The sequence below is a fragment of the Accipiter gentilis genome, chromosome 16, assembly GCF_929443795.1.
Source record: "Accipiter gentilis chromosome 16, bAccGen1.1, whole genome shotgun sequence".
NCBI lineage: Eukaryota > Metazoa > Chordata > Aves > Accipitriformes > Accipitridae > Astur > Astur gentilis.
The window spans coordinates 772308-793466 of NC_064895.1; the positions used below are offsets into that span (position 1 = coordinate 772308).

At 56.0% G+C, this 21159-nt stretch overlaps 1 protein-coding gene across 8 annotated transcripts in view; it reads left to right on the top strand.

Moving 5' to 3' along the window:
* The window catches only part of SARNP (SAP domain containing ribonucleoprotein), a 32148-nt gene extending 19782 nt beyond the window's left edge, over positions 1-12366 (top strand). For 2 of the 8 annotated variants that reach the window (XM_049818903.1, XM_049818899.1), the window contains 2 exons: positions 8034-8123; positions 9946-12366. In XM_049818903.1, the coding sequence (XP_049674860.1) occupies positions 8034-8123; positions 9946-9987 (132 nt within the window). In that variant the 3' untranslated portion in view covers positions 9988-12366. Of the gene's footprint in view, positions 1-8033; positions 8124-8316; positions 8478-9945 lie in introns of all 8 variants that reach the window. The other 6 variants (XR_007508334.1, XR_007508332.1, XR_007508333.1 and 3 more) reach the window with 6 other exon arrangements.
* The last annotated feature ends 8793 nt before the right edge of the window (positions 12367-21159 follow it).

A 21159-nucleotide genomic window follows, 5' to 3' on the forward strand; every position in this document is an offset into this window, starting at 1 on the left:
TCATCCCTGCCGCTGCTGCAAATGAGGAGAATGGTCTGTGGGGTGAGGCTGGGAAACCAAGTGTCCAGCCTAGAAGTCAAACATGGACCGTCCCCTGGCATTGCCTAGGTGAAGGGCTGGGCTGTTGGTGCGGGGACATGTGGGGTCCAGGCATGCCCTCAGCTCAGGACAGTTATTTGGCAGAGAAAAGGGATTGGGTCTAGGAAAGAATTTATAATCTAGCCTTTGCTCTGGTACTTCTCAAAGAGAATCTGCGTGTAAATGGTGGGTGAAGGACTGTGTTATGGCCAGTGCTGGGCTTCTCTGCTTAGAGGTTAGTGCTTGAAGTAGTTTATGGATTAGCATGAAGTCTCTTAGAATTAAACTCCAGGCAGTGAAATTGCACTGGAAGGTGCTGCTTTGCCCTGCTAGTTTTCTCCTGCAGGCCAGTTTAGTTTTCCCTGGTCATATTCAAACTGATGGGTCACTAACTCTGCTCTCTTGAGCCGCTGGCGTTTCTGTGCAGTGGTCAGTCTGTGGGGTGCAAAGTCATTGCAAGGCCACAGGTGCCTTGGGAGCTTCTGCACAGCAGGAGGAAACTCTTTGGTCTCTCTCCAAACCTGCTTCACTTATTATTGAAAAATCTTTTACCTTTGGGGTTAGGAGTGGTGAGCGCTCACCTGGCTTCCCAGGGTACATATACAGAGCCTGGAGATAAAACTGTCTTTGAGTCAAAATTAAGCTGCTTTCCCTGGGAACCCCAGGAGAATAAACGTGCACGGCTCCAACGATAGTCTTTGCTGTCCACCCTGGCAGTTGCAGCGGGCATGTTTGCACTCAAAAGTTTTCTTGTTCTACAAACTCCCTGCAATTTTGCCTCCTTTTACTGGGACTTCATCTAGCTTGTAAAGCAGCAGCACTTAGACATTATAAGACACTTCTCAGCTGGCCAGGGATGTCTGCTGGACCCGGCAGCGTGGTGGGCTCGGCGTATCCCACTGCCTTGGAGAGGCATGTGGATTTGCACTGCCACTTGCAGAGGAAGGGTTAATGTTGCCGTGGTGTGTTGCCGTTTTTGCGCTTGTTGAGTTTGAATAGAATGGATTTTTTTTTAAATCTGGGGCTAATGTGCAATTCAAATCATGTTTAGTCATCGCCCGATTGCCTCTTTTTAATAACAGCTGGACTCTTTGAGGGAAAACTCTCTTGCTTTGCCAAGTGGCTTTAACTCTGCCGGCCTCCCATTCCAGAGCCAGGTGTATCGCTCTTAAACATGCTCCTGGGGTCTATGCCGAACATGAGGGCTCACCTCAAAGCCTTCCCACGCTGGGGCCAGTGAACTTTAGGAGAGAAGAGCCTCTGTAAATGCCGTATGATATTTAAGATGCTGTTTGGTGGGTGCAAAGAGATAAAAAGCCCCTTCTGAGGCCCTTTGCCTCGTGATGCACCTGAAATGCGTCTCCTTCACTCGGCCGTGCAGCATTCCTGACATGTTTGTTTCATCCTTGACGTCGAAGTCGAAGAATGCTTTTCAACTCGGCGCTGGGAGAGTTGCAGGTGTACTCTTAGCACATGTCTGTGACTTTCTTCTCTTCCTCCCCTGCTGATCCTGTTTGAGGTGAGCATAAACTTCTAACTGTGAAAACCGTGGTGTCTTGACACAGAGAAACCTCAGAACCGCTGGCTGTTGCGGCTCCTGCCCAACACGGTGCACAGAGAAACACTTCAGTCAGATGGTGGTTTTGCCTTCCCAACCTGTTTTCCAAAGATACATGTTGGAAGAAAGGACGAGGAGCCAGCTTCCAGTTGCCTGTTTCCTTTAGCTTGTGTAAAAAAACCAACCAACCAAAAAAAAAAAAAAAACATTGCTGAGGTTAGTCTGAGAAAGCAGCCAGTCAGTGACCCTGTGTTGCTCAGGCTTCATTAGTGTGAATGAATAAATCAGGACCTCTCTGGTGTACAGCCAGAACAGGCACAGCGTTTTAAACAACTCATGCTCTTGATGCTTCCCATCTTCTTTTGTAAATAAAGATCTTCAGAGACCTGCAACTTGGTCTGTTCTTGCACTAGACTTGTCCCAGACACTTACAGCAGGTTTTTAACAGAGGAATTAAGCCAGAAGATCAAGCTTTGCTCTAATTTTAGGTGACTTTGTGGACTAATTCTGTCATCTAGTCCAAGAAGAGACAGCAAGGAGTGTGCAGATTGTCCAGGGACATAGGCTGGCCTGGGGTGTGTTTGAGTGAGGCCATCGGTGACCCAGACGTGTTGGGTGTTGCTCCATCTTGCTGAGAGTCGGCGAAAGGGACATTTCTCTGAATCCCCAAGTTGAGCCCGGGTGCTGGGACTTTGGTGCCTCTTTTCTGTGGAGATAAAGCTGTGTTTGATGTTTCTGAAATGTGTTGAGGCCCTTGGATCTGCCTGCGTGGCATAATTTTGTATAAGCTGTGCTGTTTAGAAGTCATTCCTCCATGGCAGCAGAATAGAGGGTCCTTCTAACACACTGTTTGTATAAGGAGTGTGATAGGAACTTTAATGTATATTCCTGCTGCATGTATCTAATCTAAGTGGAGTCCTCACGTTGGCGGTCTTCGGAGAAAGGCTGCGGCTATCTCTGCTGGCTCAGTCTCAGTGTGTATCCCTCTGCGACCAGCTCCAAATCTGAGCTGGGAGCATGAAGTGCTGTTGGAGATGAAAGAGCTGTGCTGACTTGGGTTGAAAGGGGCAGCTGGAAATCACCTCTGCATTTTGTCGGGCTTTTGGAGGAGTGGAGCACGAAATGCAGCATTGCTCCTTGTGCCTGCACCCTGCTCTGTGCTATGAGGCGAAGATCTCCTGTGTGAAAGGCAATTTTGTGGATGGAAATGGGAAGGGGTGTAAGGCGCATGTGGAATATTTCAGTATAAACCCTGGGCTTCCTTCTTGCTTCCCGTCCCTTGCTGAACACTTGATGGTGTATGGGAGCATTGACTCCAGAAGGACTTAGCAGTACTCAGAGCCTGCAAGGGGAAAGAAACAGGAGGAATAAATACGTTGAGATGAATTTCAAAAAGGTGGTGGGCGACAGCTGTGCGTCCTAGGATTGGAGTGTTTCTGAGAATAAAACCATCGGTTGCTGTCATTCACCCTCCGGGTATGAAATTGGAAGCCCAGTTACCCTTGAGTGTTTCATAACCTTTACCTTTTGGAGGTCAAGGCCATGTCATCATTAATCTACCATCGCCTGAAAGCCTCAGGGCTCTGCTTTTCATCCTGCCATCCGTCATGCTGCAGCGAGATACAGGAGAGTGACCAGAAGGGTCCGTTTTTATACACCCATGTGGGCACACACCCTTCCATTCTCCAAGAATGAAAACACTGAGGATGCGATTATGGAGGCTTGTGTCTGTCTCTCTGCATTTGTGATGAGGATACTCTGGGCTTCATCTGCCAATCCAGAGCAGTTTCCTCCTGGGGATGCTTTAATCGGCAGAGAAAGAAGCACTCTGCCCATGCAGCATGAAACTTGGCCTCGGGGGCAGAGATTTCACAGCAACGCGGGCTTTTGAAATACAGAGTGGGTGCACCGAGCAAGTTATTTCCCTGCACATTGGGGAGCTGCCCCTTTGAAGAAGGCTGTTGCCTTACCTTTTACGTGGCTGTTACTGCGCAATGAGCCTGGCCAAACTGGGGCAGTGAGCTGTGATCTGACAATGGCATAGCTGCAGATGACAGCTGAACATGTGGAGCATCTCCTGTGCGTTGGTCCCTTTTCCCTGGTCTGAACCTGTGCCAGGGTTGCCTGGAGAGCCAGGTTGATTCTTCATCCTTCTCCCTACCCAGCTGCTTGGCATGAGCCTGACATTACTCCTGAAGTCTCATTTCATAGCACACATGTGGAGCAACTGCTGTTTAATCTACATGTCTGAGACCTGGGTGCTGTGAGCCCAGAGCGGGATGTGTGAATGAATGGTGGGACCTTGCTGGCCTTGTCCTTTGCAGCAGCTTGCTCAGTGCAGGGATCAGAGATGCTCATGACAAGTCACTTACTACAAGGTTGTAGGCGCTGGGGGCCGAGGGTGGCTCTCCTGCTTCTTGGCCTGAACATTAAAGGCACTAAGATGCTTCTAGGTGATCTGGGATCAATTTTTGTCTGCCCTTTAAGAGTGAGGCCAGTGGCGGGGTTTTCCCCTCCATGAAAGTTTGAGTCCTGTGGGTAAGTTAACCAGAACATCACACCGGAGTGCTGCTGCCGTGGCTTCTTATTCTACCGCTGTAAGAGTTGCCGCTTGCAGCTTGCCGAGCTCAGATGGGAGAGGAGAGTGGCAAGCTCGCTGCCAACGAAGGGCTGAGATCTGCCTTGCAGGGAGCTCCTGTGGGGTGTTCAAAGGTAACCGGCTGGGCTCTGCCTGCCCTGAGCTGGGATCTGCTCTGTTGGCTGGGCAGCAGTGAGTGCCAGAGCTCTGCGCACCATGGAAACCACGAATTCATGCCTTTTGGCATTAACTCTTCCAACACCAGCAGTAGCACTTCTGCCTTCTCCCAGGAGAGAGGGAATGATCCAGTTTTTAAATGGATCCTTCTCTCTTTTGGGAATAAGCGGTATGAGCCAGAGGACAAGCCATTAAACCTGGATTTAATTGCTGCTGACAGGCACTCTTCCAGTCTGGAGCTGTGCAGCCCCTCTTGCCCTTTGAGACCTCTTCCCATGCACACTGGCAAGCTCCCCCACTTGTGTCACTTGCTTCAAGAAAACAAAAAATATTGCTTGAAGCCCGATGTTCCTCTGGGTGTTGCACAGGGCTCATTGAAATGCTGGGGTGTGGAGGGGTGAGTCCCTTTTCCTTGCTTCCTTCTTCCCTGCGTGGAAGAGGGTAGGCAGCAGCTTGAGGACATCAGCCGTGGGGACAGAGGGGCCTGATTCTGCCTGGGGTGGTGGAGAGTCTGTCCCGCGGTGCCTGGAGTCTGTAGGGTTTAGACTGGGCACTCTAGATGAGGAGGGAGCCCGGATCTCACGCGGAGAGGAAGCAGATCCCGAGGCAGACTCCCATGGTGGTAGGATGCTGTTACTGGCAGCAGCCCCATGCGGAGCTGTGCCAGCACCCTGTGGTCCCACAGATGAAATTTAGGGGTCAAAATTAAAGCTTTGGGATTGCATACAGCGCAGTGCAAATATATCGATACCCTTGTGTAAATGCTTCCTTGTTACCAGATCACAGGAAAGACTTTAGCTTCAGGGCTTGGAGTCCTTCATAAAAGCTTTTTTCCCTCTTCTTTCCTCCACCCCCCCCCCTTTTTTTTTTTTTTTTAGACAAACTACAAAATAACTATCACGGCATGAGTGCAAAGGGAACAAGCCTAGAAATAGTAAGGTTAGAAAATAAATCTGACATCCTGCCAGAAAGGTCAGCTTTCCCTGCAGATGCTGGTGCACCCATTTGCACGCTGGAGCACAGCCCCGGGGCACTACCAGGGGTTGATAGATGCAGAGATAGCAGCGTTTTGATAGAGGTAATTTTCCTCAGATGGGTTTCAGCACCCCATGAATCAAAACCTGTCAGCGAGAAGCTAAAGATGGAGTGAAGTTTATTGTACGCGTGTTTGCATCTGACACTGTCGTGCTAGGGGGTCAAGTGAGCGAGATCATTAGGACCGTGTTGATTTAGTAGGATGGTTATGTGCTTTCCCTGCAGGGCAGTGGTGGGGGCGGGAAGCATGGGGGTGGCTTACCGAAAAAATAAATAAAAACCTACAGCTTGGTGCAGTCCCTGGGAGTCTCCCATGTCCTTTTATTAAAGACACAGTGCTTTTCTGCTTGAAAGTGGCTTTGGGGCCATCCTTTTGCTCATGGGATTTACACCATGCAGACAGCAGTGGTGGTTTTTAAGAGCCTGTTTGTTTAATGTTGTTGCTAATGTGCAGGTTGGATTTTCTTTGTGTGGCCGTGGTTTGCGTGTATGTCGTGCTGCTCCAGCAAGCAACTCTTCCTTCCCTTCCCTGTCCCCGTGATGATAATCCCTCCCAGCGTCCTTTGTTCACAACCCTCAAGTTTCGCTGCTTTTCTGAGATGTTGCTTCGTCCTGAAAGCTGGAGCCATCCTAACCTGGATTGGGTACTGGATTGGGAGAGAGCTCTCGGCTGCTCCCCCACAAGAGCCTGGGACAGATGCGTACCTTCTGTCCTCCTCCATCCACCTCCGTGACATGGGGCTGGGGAGGGCAGGGAGTGCTGAGGGTGATTTAAGCTTTGCTCATAGCTTCGCTATCAAACCACAGAAAGGAGGACGAGCAGAACAGAGCAGGTGGTTGAGGGTGGCTATGTCCTCACGGCAGAGCCATCTTCAAAACAGTCTTGCACAGAGAATTTCTGGGAAGGAAGGTTAAGCTGCAGGCTCGGCAGGGCTGCCAGCACTTGCAGTGGTGCTCGGGAGCAATCCCTGCAGTGAGGGGCTGTAACGCCCAGGGGGAATCAAACGTGTTTGGGACATGGCTGCTGGCGGCTTCCTACAAAGCTGGAGCTTGTGAGAACCTCAGAGTTTTCAGTTCAAACACCTTGGCCAGCCTGTTGCCACAACACACATCTGTGTCAGAAGTAATAGTGCTGAGCGGGTCACTGCGGCCTCATTTATGTAAGGTATTGACAGGGCGAGGTTACCCCGCTGCTTGCTAATAGGGTGCCTAGTGCCACTCTTGGTCAAATTTGGCTGCTGATGGTGTGGTTTATGACCTTGAGCTTAAATGGGTAAGTGTCCAGCTTGATTCCTCTGCTTGGCCAGCTAATTCCAGTTGATCCAGGTGGAGCACTGGGACTTGAAGTGCATTTTCTTGGAAACGGTGCTCCTGTTCTCCTGCCTGCTGCCCCTTGCTATAAACCCCAGGCAATGGCGTTGGTACCTCTGGTTCACCAAGGCGGTGGGACACCGTGCATCAGGGCGGCACGGATGGGGACCCTTCAGCAAGTGAGAGTCTGCTTGTAAGCTGTACTCCCATGGTTAACAAGATGTAGTGGATGGGGTTATGGGGATGAGAGCTCCGAGATGTACTTAATAACAGGGGAGAGAGAACTGGTGGGAGCCCAGCAAAGTAATTGGGCAGCCTTAACTGTAGAAATGGCCTGAAAAAGGCACAAAACAGCCAGAGGTGGGAATAAATCTACAGAAAATGGATGTGTTGAGGCTTTTATGGGTAATGATGGGTTTGGCTATTACTGGCGATCAGGACATCGGTGTGAGTGATGGCAGTGGAGGTAAAAAGCTTCCAGGTTTTTTGGAGGACCTTGAGAAACAGGGATTGGAAGGTACTGGGAAACGTCAGTAGAAATTTGCTTGCTTGGGCTGGAAGTAAATGAAATAATACTTAGGAAGATAGGGTGAGTGCTGGGCTTCCATCTCCAAATGGGAATTTTTCCAAGAGAAGCGGCACAGCACAGTGTCTACCACGGGGGTGGGCATCAGGTTCCTGCCGCTTGCTTTCCCAAGGGCATTATGAAGGTCTCCACAAGAGCTGTAAATGCTTCCCCGAAATCCTTCCTAGACCACATCCAGACAAAGGTGAGGTTCTGGCTGCTGAGGCTGGATTTTCCTTTGCATGTGCCCACCTGCACCCTATTGCAGTACCTGTGACGAGCGTCTATCCTGTCCGTCCACCGTCCTTCATCATGCTCACGTTTGGGCATGAAGAAATTCAGAGCAAAGACGATACGGTGCTGTAATGATGGGCAGGCTTGAAGGGGGCTGTGGTTTTATTTGAGGCACACAGGCTGGTAGGTGGACGCTGCCTTTGTGTGTCTTCATTGATCACTGCTGAAGGGCCAGAGCTATCCTTGTTATCTGACGTGCTCTGCAGGAGCTCTTCTCTGGCATGTGCAGTGCATCCCCTACAGACAGTGCACTTTGCCAAGGCAGAGGAGAAGCCTGCTCCGCGCTCGGTGTCTCTGCTGCCTTGTCCCAGCTCTTTTAGCAGGTGCTCTGGTAACTGACTGTGGGAGGAGTGGGGGTAGGAGAAACACGATTTACCATTAAACGAGTGCCCTGGGGCATTGCCAACAAAATAAATCTTCGTCCTTCTTTGTGCCAGAGTGAAGAAGATGAGAAACTGAAGAAGAGAAAGGAGCGGTTTGGCATTGTAACGAGTTCTGCCGGGGCTGGAGCTACAGAGGACACAGAGGTAAAACCTTTTTCTAAGCAGATGGAGAGCAGCCGAGGATGCTGAGGGGAGCAGTGACGGTCCCAGGGGTGGCAGCATGACTCTGCACACCTGGGACCTCGCTCGGCGTCGAGTCCCCTGGGCTAGCGTGGGACTGACACTGAGCTGTGGGTGGGTGTGCTCCAGTGGCCACTCAGCCTCTTTGCCTTGGCAGTGAGCGATGATGAGCTTCTGCCATCCGAGCTGTTGCGGCTTTTCCCCTGGCTCCTCCTGGAAATAGGCCGCTCTGGAGTCTACCAAGCCACAGGAGCGTGCCAGCACATGTTGGCATCCAGCTCCTCCTCTTGCAGGATGGCGTAGATGCTTCCAGAAGAGGTGGGGGGCACATCTGCTCTACTCCAGTTTCTCCCACCTTGGTTCCCCCTCCCCTTGGTTTGAGCTGACTCATTCTCTCTCTGCTCCTTGTACTCTGTAATTCCCTGTGTCCTGGATGCTTCTGGACCCTCTGCTTCCCCTTGGATGCTATTGTAGGTCTTCATCAATAAATCCCTGGAGACTACAATATAATGAGGATTGAGATGCTGACCCTGTTTTCAGCTTTTTTTCCTCCATGCTTTGTTCTGTCCTCTGTGGTTTTGGCCCATCTTTTAAATTTGTAAGCTCCTCAGGGCAATTTTGTGCTCTTTTATGTACTTTTATGCTTTCTTCTGCTTCAAATTGTTCCAAGTCACCATGCAGGCTGTGCTCTGGTGCGGTAGCTCCTACTTTAAGTTAGGTGGGGAGTGCCATACGCACCTATGGTGCCACATAAATATGGCTCCAGTGTGGATCAGCCTGAGTCGGGGACCCCTCTCTCGGGGACAAAGGGACCCCTCCGGGGTGGGGACTCCTGCATTAACAATCAAATGGCAAAGGTTGCGGCAGGGCGAGTGTTGGGTCTTGGAAACTGCTTAACCAGATGGCTCCTGGGCTCGACAGACGAGAAGTGGGTTTTGTTTGGTTCCTAAGAGCAATCTCAACAATTCAGGTGGGGTTTAGGGGCTTTTTTTGTCTGTGTGTGTTTTGTTTTGGGTTTACTGCAGAAACGCTGCCCCGCGTGAAGCGGGGAGCGGCGTTCCCAGCCTTCTGCCGAGCATGGGAGAATGAGCCCCTCCGGCCCGCACGGAGGGGGCGGCTGGGCAAGGGATTCCATGCTTTTCCGTTAGGTCACTTGGAGATTGTGCCTGGAACAAAAAGGTCTTTTTACTGGTATTGTGTGCACTCAAATGCACCTTTCCCCTGGAGATTCTTGATTAGGGCTTCTGTTGCCCCCGGGCTATTTATCCTGCTAAAAATTAAGATTTATACGCCCCTCGTGTATCGGCTTAAAGGCATATCTGAGAGACGCAATAGTATATTTAATGCGTTTTAGTGTGTCCCTCTCACCTTTTCCATGAATAGGAGAGTGTTAACCCTTTGCCCTTTTACATTTCCCACCTCCCCACTGCCTGGAAGGGTTTCCAGGCCTCTGAAGTAGGCATTGTTCCCAGCTCAGCCCCTTTGTAGCACTTTGCCAGCAAGACGAAGTGACTTCAGCAGCACTGTATCTCAGGCACTGTATATTTCTGCTACTTGATTTTGGGGCTTTCTTTGTCCCAGTGTTAGAAGAAAAACTTCGTAGCTCCCTTGAACTAACTTGGTGGTGGTGCGCTTGGGAGGGGGCTGGAGCTGCCGAGCTCTGGTAGTGTTACCAATACCAAATTTTTAATAAATTCTCCATCAGGTTGTGTGTGAGATTTTAAAGAACTTGTTAATTTGTTTCTTTTTGGTTTTGATTTTTTTTTCTTGTAATTCCTCTTTGCAGGCAAAGAAGAGGAAAAGAGCAGAACGTTTTGGGATCGTCTGATGCTGGTCCTTTTTAGCTTCAGTCCATTTGCAGTGTGCCTCTCGAGTGCGTGCATACTCTTTCTCTCTCTTCCCCCCCCCCCCCCCCCCCACTTTCTCTCACTCCCACACTGTTTCTCTAGGTTTTAGTGATGAGTAGACAGGGAATCCCCCGTAGTTGTATGATTGTTCTACATATTTTTTCAAGTTACGATGCTTAAAAATGAAGAAAAGTTGAGCAAAAAGAAGAAACTGTTGTCAGTGCATCTCCGTTAGCCCGCAGTCCTGCGGTCTGGTGGTTTCCCAGCTGCTGGTGGGGTCATTTGCAGCAGCTTGCACCAGAGGTATCATCCGGGAGGGAGAGATGGAGAGTGTCCCAGTGCCCTCCTAGCACCGCTGGGAAACACCTGTGCAGGGGAGAGCCAAAGTCTGCCCGGTAAACAGACAGGCAGATAGAGCAACAGTAGGAGCATGGTATCTGCCGTGCAATGAGGAAGGGAAAACACTGAGGAATGGAGATAGAGCAGGGTTTGCTCTGCCCTCGGCAGTTGCTTTTCTAGCTTAAGGACTCCCAGTACGCTGCTAATGCAAGGACCGGTTTGTAATGTGTTGTCTGTTTGCCATTGAATGCCGTCTCCACCTCTCAGACTGCCCTGGTCCTCTCCTCCTCCACCCCGTGAAAACAGGCCCCACGGTTCAGCTGTATCATGGTCTCTTCCTAGCAGCTGGGATAAGAACGCGCTTCGTCTCGAGAGCACGATGCATTATGTGAGTCCTGCTCTGGATCTCTGGCATCTTACCCCTGGCTCGTCCGGGATCTGACAGGTTGAACATCAGGGAAGGATTTTCTCAATTATATTGTCTCATGTTTTCAAAAATGGAAGTGGCGTCTGTGATAGCTGACACGCGGGGCAGTTTCACGACTGCCTTCCTTCCCAGGGTGAGGCTAATGGGAATTGTCAGAGCAAGAATTGCCGATTAACCCTAGATCAAGACTGGTGTCCTCAAACGAGGAGGAAAATGTAGCCATGCATTTGCAAATGGAGCCTGTTCTCACTGCTTCATTTATCCTGCCTTGCTAAGCCCTCTGCGTCTCATGGCGTTTCACCTACATTTTCCAGGTTCCTCGAAGGTCAGTGATACATTTCTCTCCTTAAATGACAAACCAGCAGAGTTGTTTTGCCCGATGTCTGTTCTCAGGCTGGATTTTATCTTGTCCTTTCTTTGCCTCAGAGTAGCTGCCAAGCTGGTTTAACTCGCAGACTTGCTGAAGAAGCCTCAGTCTTCTCCGAGCTGCCAGGCAGTGCAGGAGAGCACCGGCGTTATCCTGGGACCTGTGTTTTGAGTGTGGAAGTTCTTGGTAGCTGTGCAGGAACACGGTTCCTTCTGCTGCATTATCCATAACTGTTTCGGTGAAATTACGGAAAAAATTTGGCTGAGTCGCACCAAAGGCAGCGCTGCCACAGCTTGTGAAGCACTTCTTGCTGCTTTAGTGTTTCAGATGGCACCTTTGTTCTTGGGGGGCTGTAAAGAGCCACTCCCCAGGGTGGCGTGCGTGGGTGGAACAAGTGGTGGCAGTGGAGAAGCGTAGGACCCCGAAGCCAGGGGTGTTGGACTGGCAGCGCTGGGGCAGAGAGGAGCTGCTTGGTGCCCTTTCCTCCTTTGCCTGCCTAGAGAATTAGTTTCACTCGCAAGTGTTCGTTCCTGCTGCATCTCCCACCCTGTGCAGAGCTTTCCCTCCACGGATACCTCGGCCCCAGGCACAAGCAGAAATATGTCTGTAAGCAGAAATCTGTTTGTCTGCTTGGATTTTTAGGTGGGCATTGTGGCTGAAATCCTTCTCTTGTCTGAAGATTGACATCCTAGGATTCTTATTTCTGACTGTAACTTCTTACCGGAGAGATGTTTGCCTTGTCCGTGCTTGGTTTCTTAACATGCTAGAGAACAACGGGTGTGTGTACAAATCGAGCTTTTCAGAGTCTTATACCTGATTCTTGATAAGCAATATATATATTTTTTAACGTAGAAGTCTTCAAACTGCTTCTGTTCCATTAATGTTTGCAGTCTGACTGCGTCCATGTGCCCTCGTTGACTCTAAGCAATACCCTGGACGTTTGTTTACTTTCCCAAAGGGCAGCTAAAAGCCACGGGGTCCGGGTTACATTGTGTGTCTTGGGTTGTCAGTGGCTGAGTGAATTGAAGCTCCCTTGATCCTTCCTGATTTAATGTAATAACGTTATTCTGATTTTTTTTTTTTTTGTATGTCAGATTTTGTAAGATGTATTTTCTATTTGGCTCACAATCTTTTTGCTGGTTATTTGCTTGAAATGTTTTGTAGTGTGCCAGGGCAAACACTGCATTTCATTCTCGGTTTCATAATAAAACTGCTTCTCCAAGGCAATGCTGGTATCTGTCAGTTTGATGCATGGCACGGCTGAGGCTCGGGGCCGGAGTGTGCTGCCGGGAGGGAGCTGGAGCAGATGGAGACTTGGCCACAGCCACTCCTGTCTGCACGGGGCTGGCTGGGGGGCAGAGACCCTGCCTGGCCAGGCCGTCGCCAGCGGTTAGAGATTGTCCTCACATTAACTTCTTGTGGCCTGGCCGAAGTCCTAACCCCGCCTTGCCTCTCCAGATTGACCTTGCTGCTTCGTTTGGATGCCAATCTCCTTGCTTCCCAGGGGAACAGCGCAGGCTCTTCAGAGCTGGGACCCAGCCGTAACCCAAATCAGGACTACGTACAAGTAACAGGGTGGTCGCCGCTTCTCACAGCCGATGGTTCGGTGCTGTAGACCAAGGATTGTTGTAGAACTTGAGGGGAAGTGCAGATAGCTCTTGGCTTTGCTGTGTCTGCTTGCTTCAGGTCCCTCTGTGTTGGAGCTTGGGGGTTCCAGCCGATGGGACTGCTGTGTCGTGAGATGCTGCTGGTCCAGGAGCTCTCCAGGGCCGGTGGTGGCCGTATCCTGAGCTTGGAGGGCGAGAAGCCGCCGTAGGCTGCGCTGTCTCCTGTCTTCCAGCAGTGTTGATGATGGCACCTGGGACTTCAGCTCCGATGGTGGGATGCCATCGCCTTCCCCCTGAGCCAAGGGCAGCAACGAGGACTCCAGATTTTGCCACCAGCTCCACTTTCTGGCCTGGGGACCAGAGCGCCGTGGGGGTCCCAGCCCCATTTCTTCCCTGCCTGGCCACGTGTCCTCCTCCCTGGGTCGCTCCCCTCTGCTCGAGGGGGTCCTGGTGGTGTTTCTGTCCTGGCTGATCTCCTCCTGGGGCCAGTGAAGCGACGTGTGCATCTTGTCTTCTCTTCCCTTGCGCTGTTTCCTCCCCTCGTTGGCGATGAGTTTCCCTTGGCTGTGGTACCAAAATCGGGAGCTCTGTGCGGATGTGCTGGTGTCCCCAGCCCGTCGATCTCTGTTTCCCCCCCCCTCTCCGGGGCGGTGCCAGGGGCTGTTTTGTAGAGGACGCTGCATCTTTCACCCGCCGGGCTTTCCCCTCCTGGGTGTAGGGGAGAATCATTCCAATCACACTGTGTTTAAAACACCACCTAATTTATTTTTCCTCTCCAAGCTGGGGGCTGCTCGTGACTAATTTGGGCTGAATAGGGGAAGAAAAAAAGCAGCGGGCACACAATGAGCGGGGGAAAGTGTGGGAAAGCGAGCGAAAGAAAAGGAGGGCCGGGGCTTGCAGTGTGAGAGCTGGTAATGCCGAGCGGTGCCCAAATTCAGCATGAAGTCACTTTTCACAGCAGACGCTTGGGCTGTAAATGCGAGTGGGATGATAGGTCAGGCTGGGGAGGGGGGGACAAGAGGGAGAAACAGGGGGTTTGCACAATGGGGTGAGGAGTGAGGTGTGTGCTGGGGGGGATGCGCACTCTGGTGCCAACATGTCCCTTCCAGTTGCACTGTCCTCGTCTCCCAACAGCCTCCTGCCCCCAGATCCTCTGTGGGGGGCTTGGAAAAGCCTTTTGTTCAAATTCACAAAAATCAGGAGACAAAAGAGTGAACCCTGGAAGTGTGGACGAGCCCAAGGAGGGACAGCACTGAGCCCCCACTGCCACCCTCCACCTGCGCTTGTGCCGGAGCCCGTGAGTGTGGCCAGTGTCCCTCCTGGCTCGGTGCCGCCGTTCCTGCAGCTGGGAGCCAGGACCGCACTGCAGGATCCGGCATGTCCTGAATCCGTTGTGGTGGAGGCAGGGCTGCGTCCCGCTGCCGGGCTCCATGGGCCTGAAGCGGGGATTTCCATTGCAGGCGGTAGCCGTGGGCCACTGCTGCGAAGACCTTCTCTCTTGACTCCCCGGTCTTGTGCATCTTCTCCTGGAGGAGCCCGCGTGTTGACCTTCCTCAGCTGGTTGCTCCCATCCTGCAGGGCCTTTCTCCAGTGGTGGGAGGCTGGCTGGGAAAGGAGCGATGGCTGGTCACTGCCTCCATCCCTTTGAATCCTTTCCAGCCCAGGCACTGCTGCAGCTGGGGAGGAGATGGCTCCGTAAGGGCCGTGCTCACTGGGGCACAGGGAGTTGGGATGCCTCGGGTCCTACTTGCAAACAACGTGCTGCCCTGAGCCTGGGCTGGTTTGGGGATCTTTGGGATCATGTAAAAATTCCATCGCTACCGCAGGTTGGAAGTCGAGCGGCGGCGATGATGCAGGGGGGGCCAAGCCACCCTTGTCCCCGGAGCCGGGCACGGACCTGTGCTGCTGCCTGCCCGCTGTCTCTGCAGCAGCACAGCATCCCGCCCCGTCGCCAGCGGTGGGGGGGCTGGACTGTGCCCAGCTCTCCCGGATAATCGCCCTGGTTCTGGCGTCTCCCCCCGGGGCCGCGGCGAGGCCGGTGGAGCTCCGCCAAGCTCCCCGTTGATGGTTTAATTACTGTGAATGTTGCATGTGGACAGTCTTGTTAGGCGGCAGAGGGGAAGGTTCGGGGAGCCATAGTATGTCGTGGTGCAGCTGTGGGTGGTCGTCCGGATGTCCCTGTTCTAATTTGTCCCCCCCCAGCCCTGCCCCTGGATCTCTGAATTAGGTCACCCGATGGATGGCTGGGGGGGGGGGGGGGGATGTGGGGTGCAGCCCCCGCAGCCTCGGGGGAGACGTGACCAGAACAAAAGCAAGCGCTCGTTAAACTCTTGACATCGTCCTGGGAAGCAAACAAACAAACCCCCCCACCCGGTACCTCTTGGTTCCTCTGGCAGCCCTCTGGGTGGGTGGCACAGCCTGTCCGTCCCCCGTCCCCCCCCCCTGCCAGGGCAGACCCCGAGGCCGTGGCCCCCGAGGGACAACGGGCAGAGAGGAGGCTTGGTCGCAATGGGGATGCCATGGCCAGGTCTCCCCATCAGAGCTGGCCGTTGTCTCCTGGGGCCGGGGAAATCGGGGCTGTGTTGGGGTATGGGGTGTCCTTGCCCTTGGTGCGTCGTGTCGTGGTTCACGCTGCCCCATGGTTGCTGGTTTGGTGCTGTCCTGTGGGTCCTGAAGACCCCTGGGAGCTTTATCTGTGGGGAAGCCAAGTCTGGAGGGGGAAGAGCAGGCAGCTCCCCCTGGAGCAGCTCTGGCGTTGGAGGGACTTGGCGTCTTGTCCTCGACCACGGCTGAGACCTCAGCCCGGCCCGGAGCTGCCCGTGGCCCCACGGCAAGCTCTTGGCCAAGATAGGGCTGGGGGTCTCGGATGGGACTTGCAGCAGAAGCGAGGGTTGCAGGGCAGGGATGGGGTGCAGAGGGGCCTGGGGTGCTGCCGGAGGGAGCAGCAGCTTTCCGGCATCTCCCAGAGGACCTCGGCCGGAGCAGGAAAATAGCCAACGTCCACGGAGCCACTGGCGGCAGGGCCTGGGACCTGGCTGACCCCGGCAGGGCCAGAATCGGTGCCAGAGCCGCGTGTCCTCCTGTCCGGTCCTCGCCTGTGCCAGAACATCCCCCTGCTCCCCTGGCCCCGGGGGCAGTCACCCTCCGCTGCCCACCCTGTCCCCTCCCGCTGGCCACAGCTGTAATTAGCTGCGACATTCTCGGCATACCTGCAGCCCCTAATGAGGCTCCATAAAGGCTGCCCCTGAGCTCGGCTCCTCCGGCACTTGGGGCCACTTGTAAATCTCAGCTTTACAACGGGGAGCTGCGCTGGGAGGAAGCGGGGGCCGGGGGGAGGGCAGGGGGGGCTCCCACCCCGGGAGGGGGGGATGCGGCTCTCGCCATTGCCTGGAGATGGTGGTCCCATGCAGGGTATCTCCGGCACAGTGCCGGGTGTCTCCATCCCTGTCCCATGTCCTCCATCCCCTCCTCGGGGTCAACCCACCCGGGTCTGCTCAGCCTTGCTGTGGCTCTTGGGGGGGGTGGGGTGGGGTGTGGAATATGGCAAACCCACCCCCGCTGGTGGGCACAAGCCACCTCCGCATCTGCTGCCGGGATGGGGACATTCTTCCTCAACGGGTTTGAGCAAATTTTGGGGTGGTTGTGTTCTCCTGGGCTGTTTCTCAAGGTGTTGGTTCAGTGTTGGCTGCCGAAGCGCAAGGGCAAGCATGTTCAGAGCGGGGGGGGGGGGGGCTGTGGTTTGGGCCCAGCTGGGAGATAAACCCGGGAATGTCCTTGGCCGCAAGCGGCTCCAAGCCAGGCATGGGGCATCAGGGCGGATTTCGTCCCCTCTCATCTGCTTGTCCGTGGTGTGCAGCCAGCATTGGGAGCGTGGGAAAAATGAGAAGCATTAGGAAACATTTCCCAAGCTGGTCAGAGCCAGGGTCACTGGATCAGGCCAGGAGCTCCCGAGGGAAGAGATGGGAAGGGGACAGCAGGGTTGGGTGCAGGGGGCTGCCGTGACGCAGGGACCTGGCATGCGAACCTGGGTGAGCGGACGGAGAGGCTGAGGGCCCATCCCGGGATTGGCACGTGGGGTGAAGACCCCTGAGGAACAGCGGGGCTGTTCGTGCCCCTCCAAGCCCCCACCTGGCCTCTTCCATCTCCACTCCGGTGGGGATGCTGCGTGGCCAACCCTGGAATCTGGCACTGACCCTGGGATCCGGTGCCAACCCTGGGATCCAGTGCCAGCGAGGGGCTGGGGCTGGGCGAGGTGCAGGGAGGCAGCGAGTGGGGTGCAGTAACCCAAGCAAAATGCATTTGTCAGCAGTTTTCCCTTTTTTTTTTTTCTTTTTGGCTATATAAATTTTTTTATTGTACAAAAAGTCTAAAAAAAAAAACAACCAAGGACGGAACCGGGACAGAGCAGTGGTTATGATATCGTACACAGGAGACTAACGCGAGTTACAGACCAAATGTAATTTATACAACACAGAAGTAACTGGGACGCTCTTTAAGCTTTTCCTTTCCTGTAGCTCTTCCTAATCCGGTTTGTGACCGAGGAGCCGCGAGTCCCCCCGTCCCGTCCCCCCGAGCCAGGGGCACCCGCTCCCTCCGTTACTGCTGCCGGGTGCCGGCGCGGGTGCTGCCTGGTAGCGGAGGTGGAGGGTGGCATCGCCAAAAGGAGCTTTATAGCGAGGCCATGGTGTAACGAGGCAGCCGTGCCGGATCCCCCCACAGCCCTGGGCCAGCGGCGTCTCAGAGAGCGGGTCTGGCTTTGCCTGCGGGTCAGGGCACCGCGGCAGCTGCCACGGGACGGCTGCGAGGAGCGTGGGTTGGTGTCGGCGGTGTCTCGAGCTTCGCACCGGCCCCGGGAGGGGGGTCTTCTCCTGGGGGAGGCTGCTCCGGACCCACCGATCACCATCCCTCGGGGCTGCCGCAGCTTTCCCGGACCCAGCGCCGCATCCTGCCGGGCTGGTGGGGCCGGAGCCCCTTCCTCCAGCCCGGGGCCAGGGGGATCTCGTGTCCCGATGCTGTGGCACCGCGGCGAAGCTGGCAGCACCTTGGCATCTCCTCCAGCAGCGAGGAAAAACCATCCTGGCGCAGATGGACCCATCCTTGTGCCCAGCCAGCCCATGGACACGGCTCCGGCCCAGCCCCGGCTCTGCGGTGAAGGCGATCCTGTCCTCGTCTCTTCTTTAACCTTCCATAGTGCAAATGGTTCCCCAGCCCCCGGCAGTCTCTCCCTCTTTCTCTCTCTCTCAACACACCAGTTTTACAGGGAACATTCGGCATCCCCCAGGCTGCCACTCCACTCCCTCCGGCTGCCTCTCGCCACCGGCTCCAGCATCACCGCACGGCTCCGTCACGGTGACATTTGTGCTGGAGGTGAGCTGGCAGCACGACATCTCGTGGGACGTCGATGTCGTGGGGGGACGTGGCGCTGGCTGTGCTGGCTGGGGGTCCTGGTGCTGTGGCGGGACCGGAGCCACTGGCGTGCGGGAGCCCCGGCTGTGGTGCCGGCAAGCCCAGGGCTGGCCGGGAGCCCCTGGTGTGGGATGGAGCTGAAAGCTCTGAACTCTTTGATTATTTCTTTTTTTAAATATTTTTTTTTTATTTCTTTTTAGTTTTTGATGTTCAAGTGCTGTGTTTGGTCATGTGATTAAACCCCCCCCAACCATCCATGGTCTTTTGGTCGTGCGATTTGGACCTGCCGCGTCCCCCCCCCCCCCCCATCCCCGGGGCCCGTCCTGAGCCTCCGCCCTGGCAGACGCGTCCCTGCCCCCCCAGACACCCCTGAACGACAGAACGAGGAACAAAACAACGAACGAACGAACAGAAAAATAACCTAAGACGTTACGCACAGGACCAATACACCGGGTAAATAATAATAATATACTGACGGGGCTGCCACCCCCTGCCTGCCCATGAACCGCCTGGGGGACCAGTCAGCCCAGGGCACTGGCCCCAGTGCCACCCGCTGTTGGGGGCTGTGGGACCAGTGCCCAGGGCTGACTGGTCCCAGTACCCGGGGCGGCCCCATCCTTTCTTCTTCAGCGCCACCTGCCTGTAACCGCCACCCCGGGGCCCTGCGGGGGCTTTTGGGGTGATGGGCTGTGGGTTTGGGGTGCTCCATGGTTCCCCCAATGCTGGGGGCAGACGGGGTGGCTGGACCCCCCCGAGTCTGGGCTCCGCACCGGACTGGACCCCGCCGCGGCTGCCACTGCCCCTACGCAGGGGGACAATGCCCGGGGCTGGGGGGGTCCCACCTGCCTTGGTCACACCCTTGTTCGAGGCTCTTAAAAACTGGAGGAGCGCCCATCCCAGGCACATCCCATCCTTCCCAGCTCCGAATCGCTGCCATTCCCCCCGCCGTGCCGGGCGGGAAGCCCCCGCTGCCAGCCAGAGCCCGGCCGTGCCTGTCCCCCTCCCCAGGGAAGGGCCATGTGCCCCGAGCGCAAGGCCAGTGGCCACGTCCCAGGTCGGGGGGGAGCGAGACCCCCTCCCCAACAAACGGGGCTCCAGCACATGGCGATGGTTGGGGCGAGGGGGGACAGGTAGATCCCAGCCGGATCCCAGCCAGACTGCGGCTCCCCTGACTCCAGAGCAGGATCCCGTGGCCGGGGTGGCTCCGTGCCCTTTCCAGTCTCTTCCAAGCGGCTTCTGGCTCTTTCCTGGCATGTGGCTCTGCTCCTGGCGGTGGCCATCCCGTGCCTGGCATCTTACAGGGCCCAGGGGGGACCGGCCCCAGTGCTGGCAATGGCAGGATGGTGCTTCTCCGTGCCAGCGCATCCTTGGCCGCATCCAGTGTGGTTTCAGTGGTGGACAGGAACGGCAACGGCCAACGGCCAGGGCCGGACGAGCCCTTGTGAGGCACGAGCACCGGGGTGGAAGCGAAACAGGGACCGGCAAAATATTTCCATGAGCGGCTTCGCTGGCACCGACCCCTTCGGCATCACGCGGGCAGGGCCGGGCGGGGGGCACCACGCAGGGACGCAGGCGTTGTCCCTGACTCGGCGGGTCGGGAGGTCTCCCCCCTGCCAGGCGGGAGGCTGCCCGCTCCTCCGGCGTGGGATGTGCCAGCTCCACAGTGAGACCCGGTGCTGCCAGAGGACACAGCCCCCCCAAAAGGCACTGAACGGCAGGGAGAGGGGGTGCCTCGGCCCCCGGCCCCAGCGCTGGCCGTTGCTGGCTGCAGCCAGGCTGGGGAGGGGGATTTGCATCGGCATCGTTGTATCTGATGTATCGCAAGAGCTGGCAACGACCTGCCGGCACGGGGCTCGGGGACCTCGGCCGTGAAGCCACCGCCGTGGGGCTGTTTGCCACAGTGTGACCGCAAGCCGGTGTTTCGGGGCTGAGCTGTACCCCCTGCCCGGCCCCGAGGGGTGAGGGTGGCTGGGGGACGCTCCCCCAGGACAGCCCACCTGCCCCCAGCATCCTGCTCCTCGGGGGACCCCGGCTGTCCCCGTCCCCATCCCCATCCCCTCTCCTCCGACTCCTGCCACAAGCTGGAGCTGCAGGGTCCGGCTGGGGTGCTGGGACCCTCGCAATGCCGCGGCAGGGCTGTAGGGCTGCCATTGCCAGAGCCGCTGGGCCAGTGGCATCGGTACTGGTGGCAAGACCCCAGTGGTGTCGGGAGCCCGGCGCGAGGGGCCCTAAGTGCTTCGGCGCCAGGTGGGGTGGCCAGGGTTTGGCGCTGCCGGGGTTCAGCACCGCCGGGCCAGCGCCGCGTCCTCGCCCCAGGGTAGCCTCATCCTTGTAAGCGCTTTGGGCTCCGCGGAGCCGGGGACAAGTGCTAAACATCCCGGGTGCCCCCGGCTCCCCGGCTCTGCCCCCGGCGCCTTCCCGACCCCGGCCGCCCGGCACCGTCCCTAAGTGCTACGCGGGGTGCGGACGTGCCGGACTGGCCTGGCTGCGGCCATGGGGTCATTCCCCACACGGTCCCGGTGCTTCTGCCCCGCGGTGCCGTGGGCGAGGAGGGATGGAGGCGCGTCTCCCGGCCAGAGCCGTCCGGCACCCTCGGGATAAGTGCTGGGGCCGGGGTTTGGGGGGGGTCCCCCAGGCCGTCCCCCCTGGCCGGGCAGAGCCGCCGTTTCCACCCTGGCGCGGGGCTGGCGGCCGCCTGGCGCCAGGGACGGCTCCCAGCCGGGACCCAGCGTGGCCCCGGTTGCATCACTCCGGCCACGGCGCAAGTGAAGGGGAACCGCCGGAGCCGCTGGGGCGGCTGAACTCTGGAGAAGGCGGGAGCCTGTTCTCACGCGAAAATAATCCAAACGCCGAGGGCAGGGGGAGGCGAATCTGCCGCGTAAGCGGAATTTCTCCCCAGCCGGAGCCTCCGTCCAATTCTGGCCAGTGTCGCCTCCGGATAACCCCGAGCCGCTGGCCGCCCTCCCTCCCGCCGGAGGAGACCCCCTGAGCCACTGGCTCCTCCGGC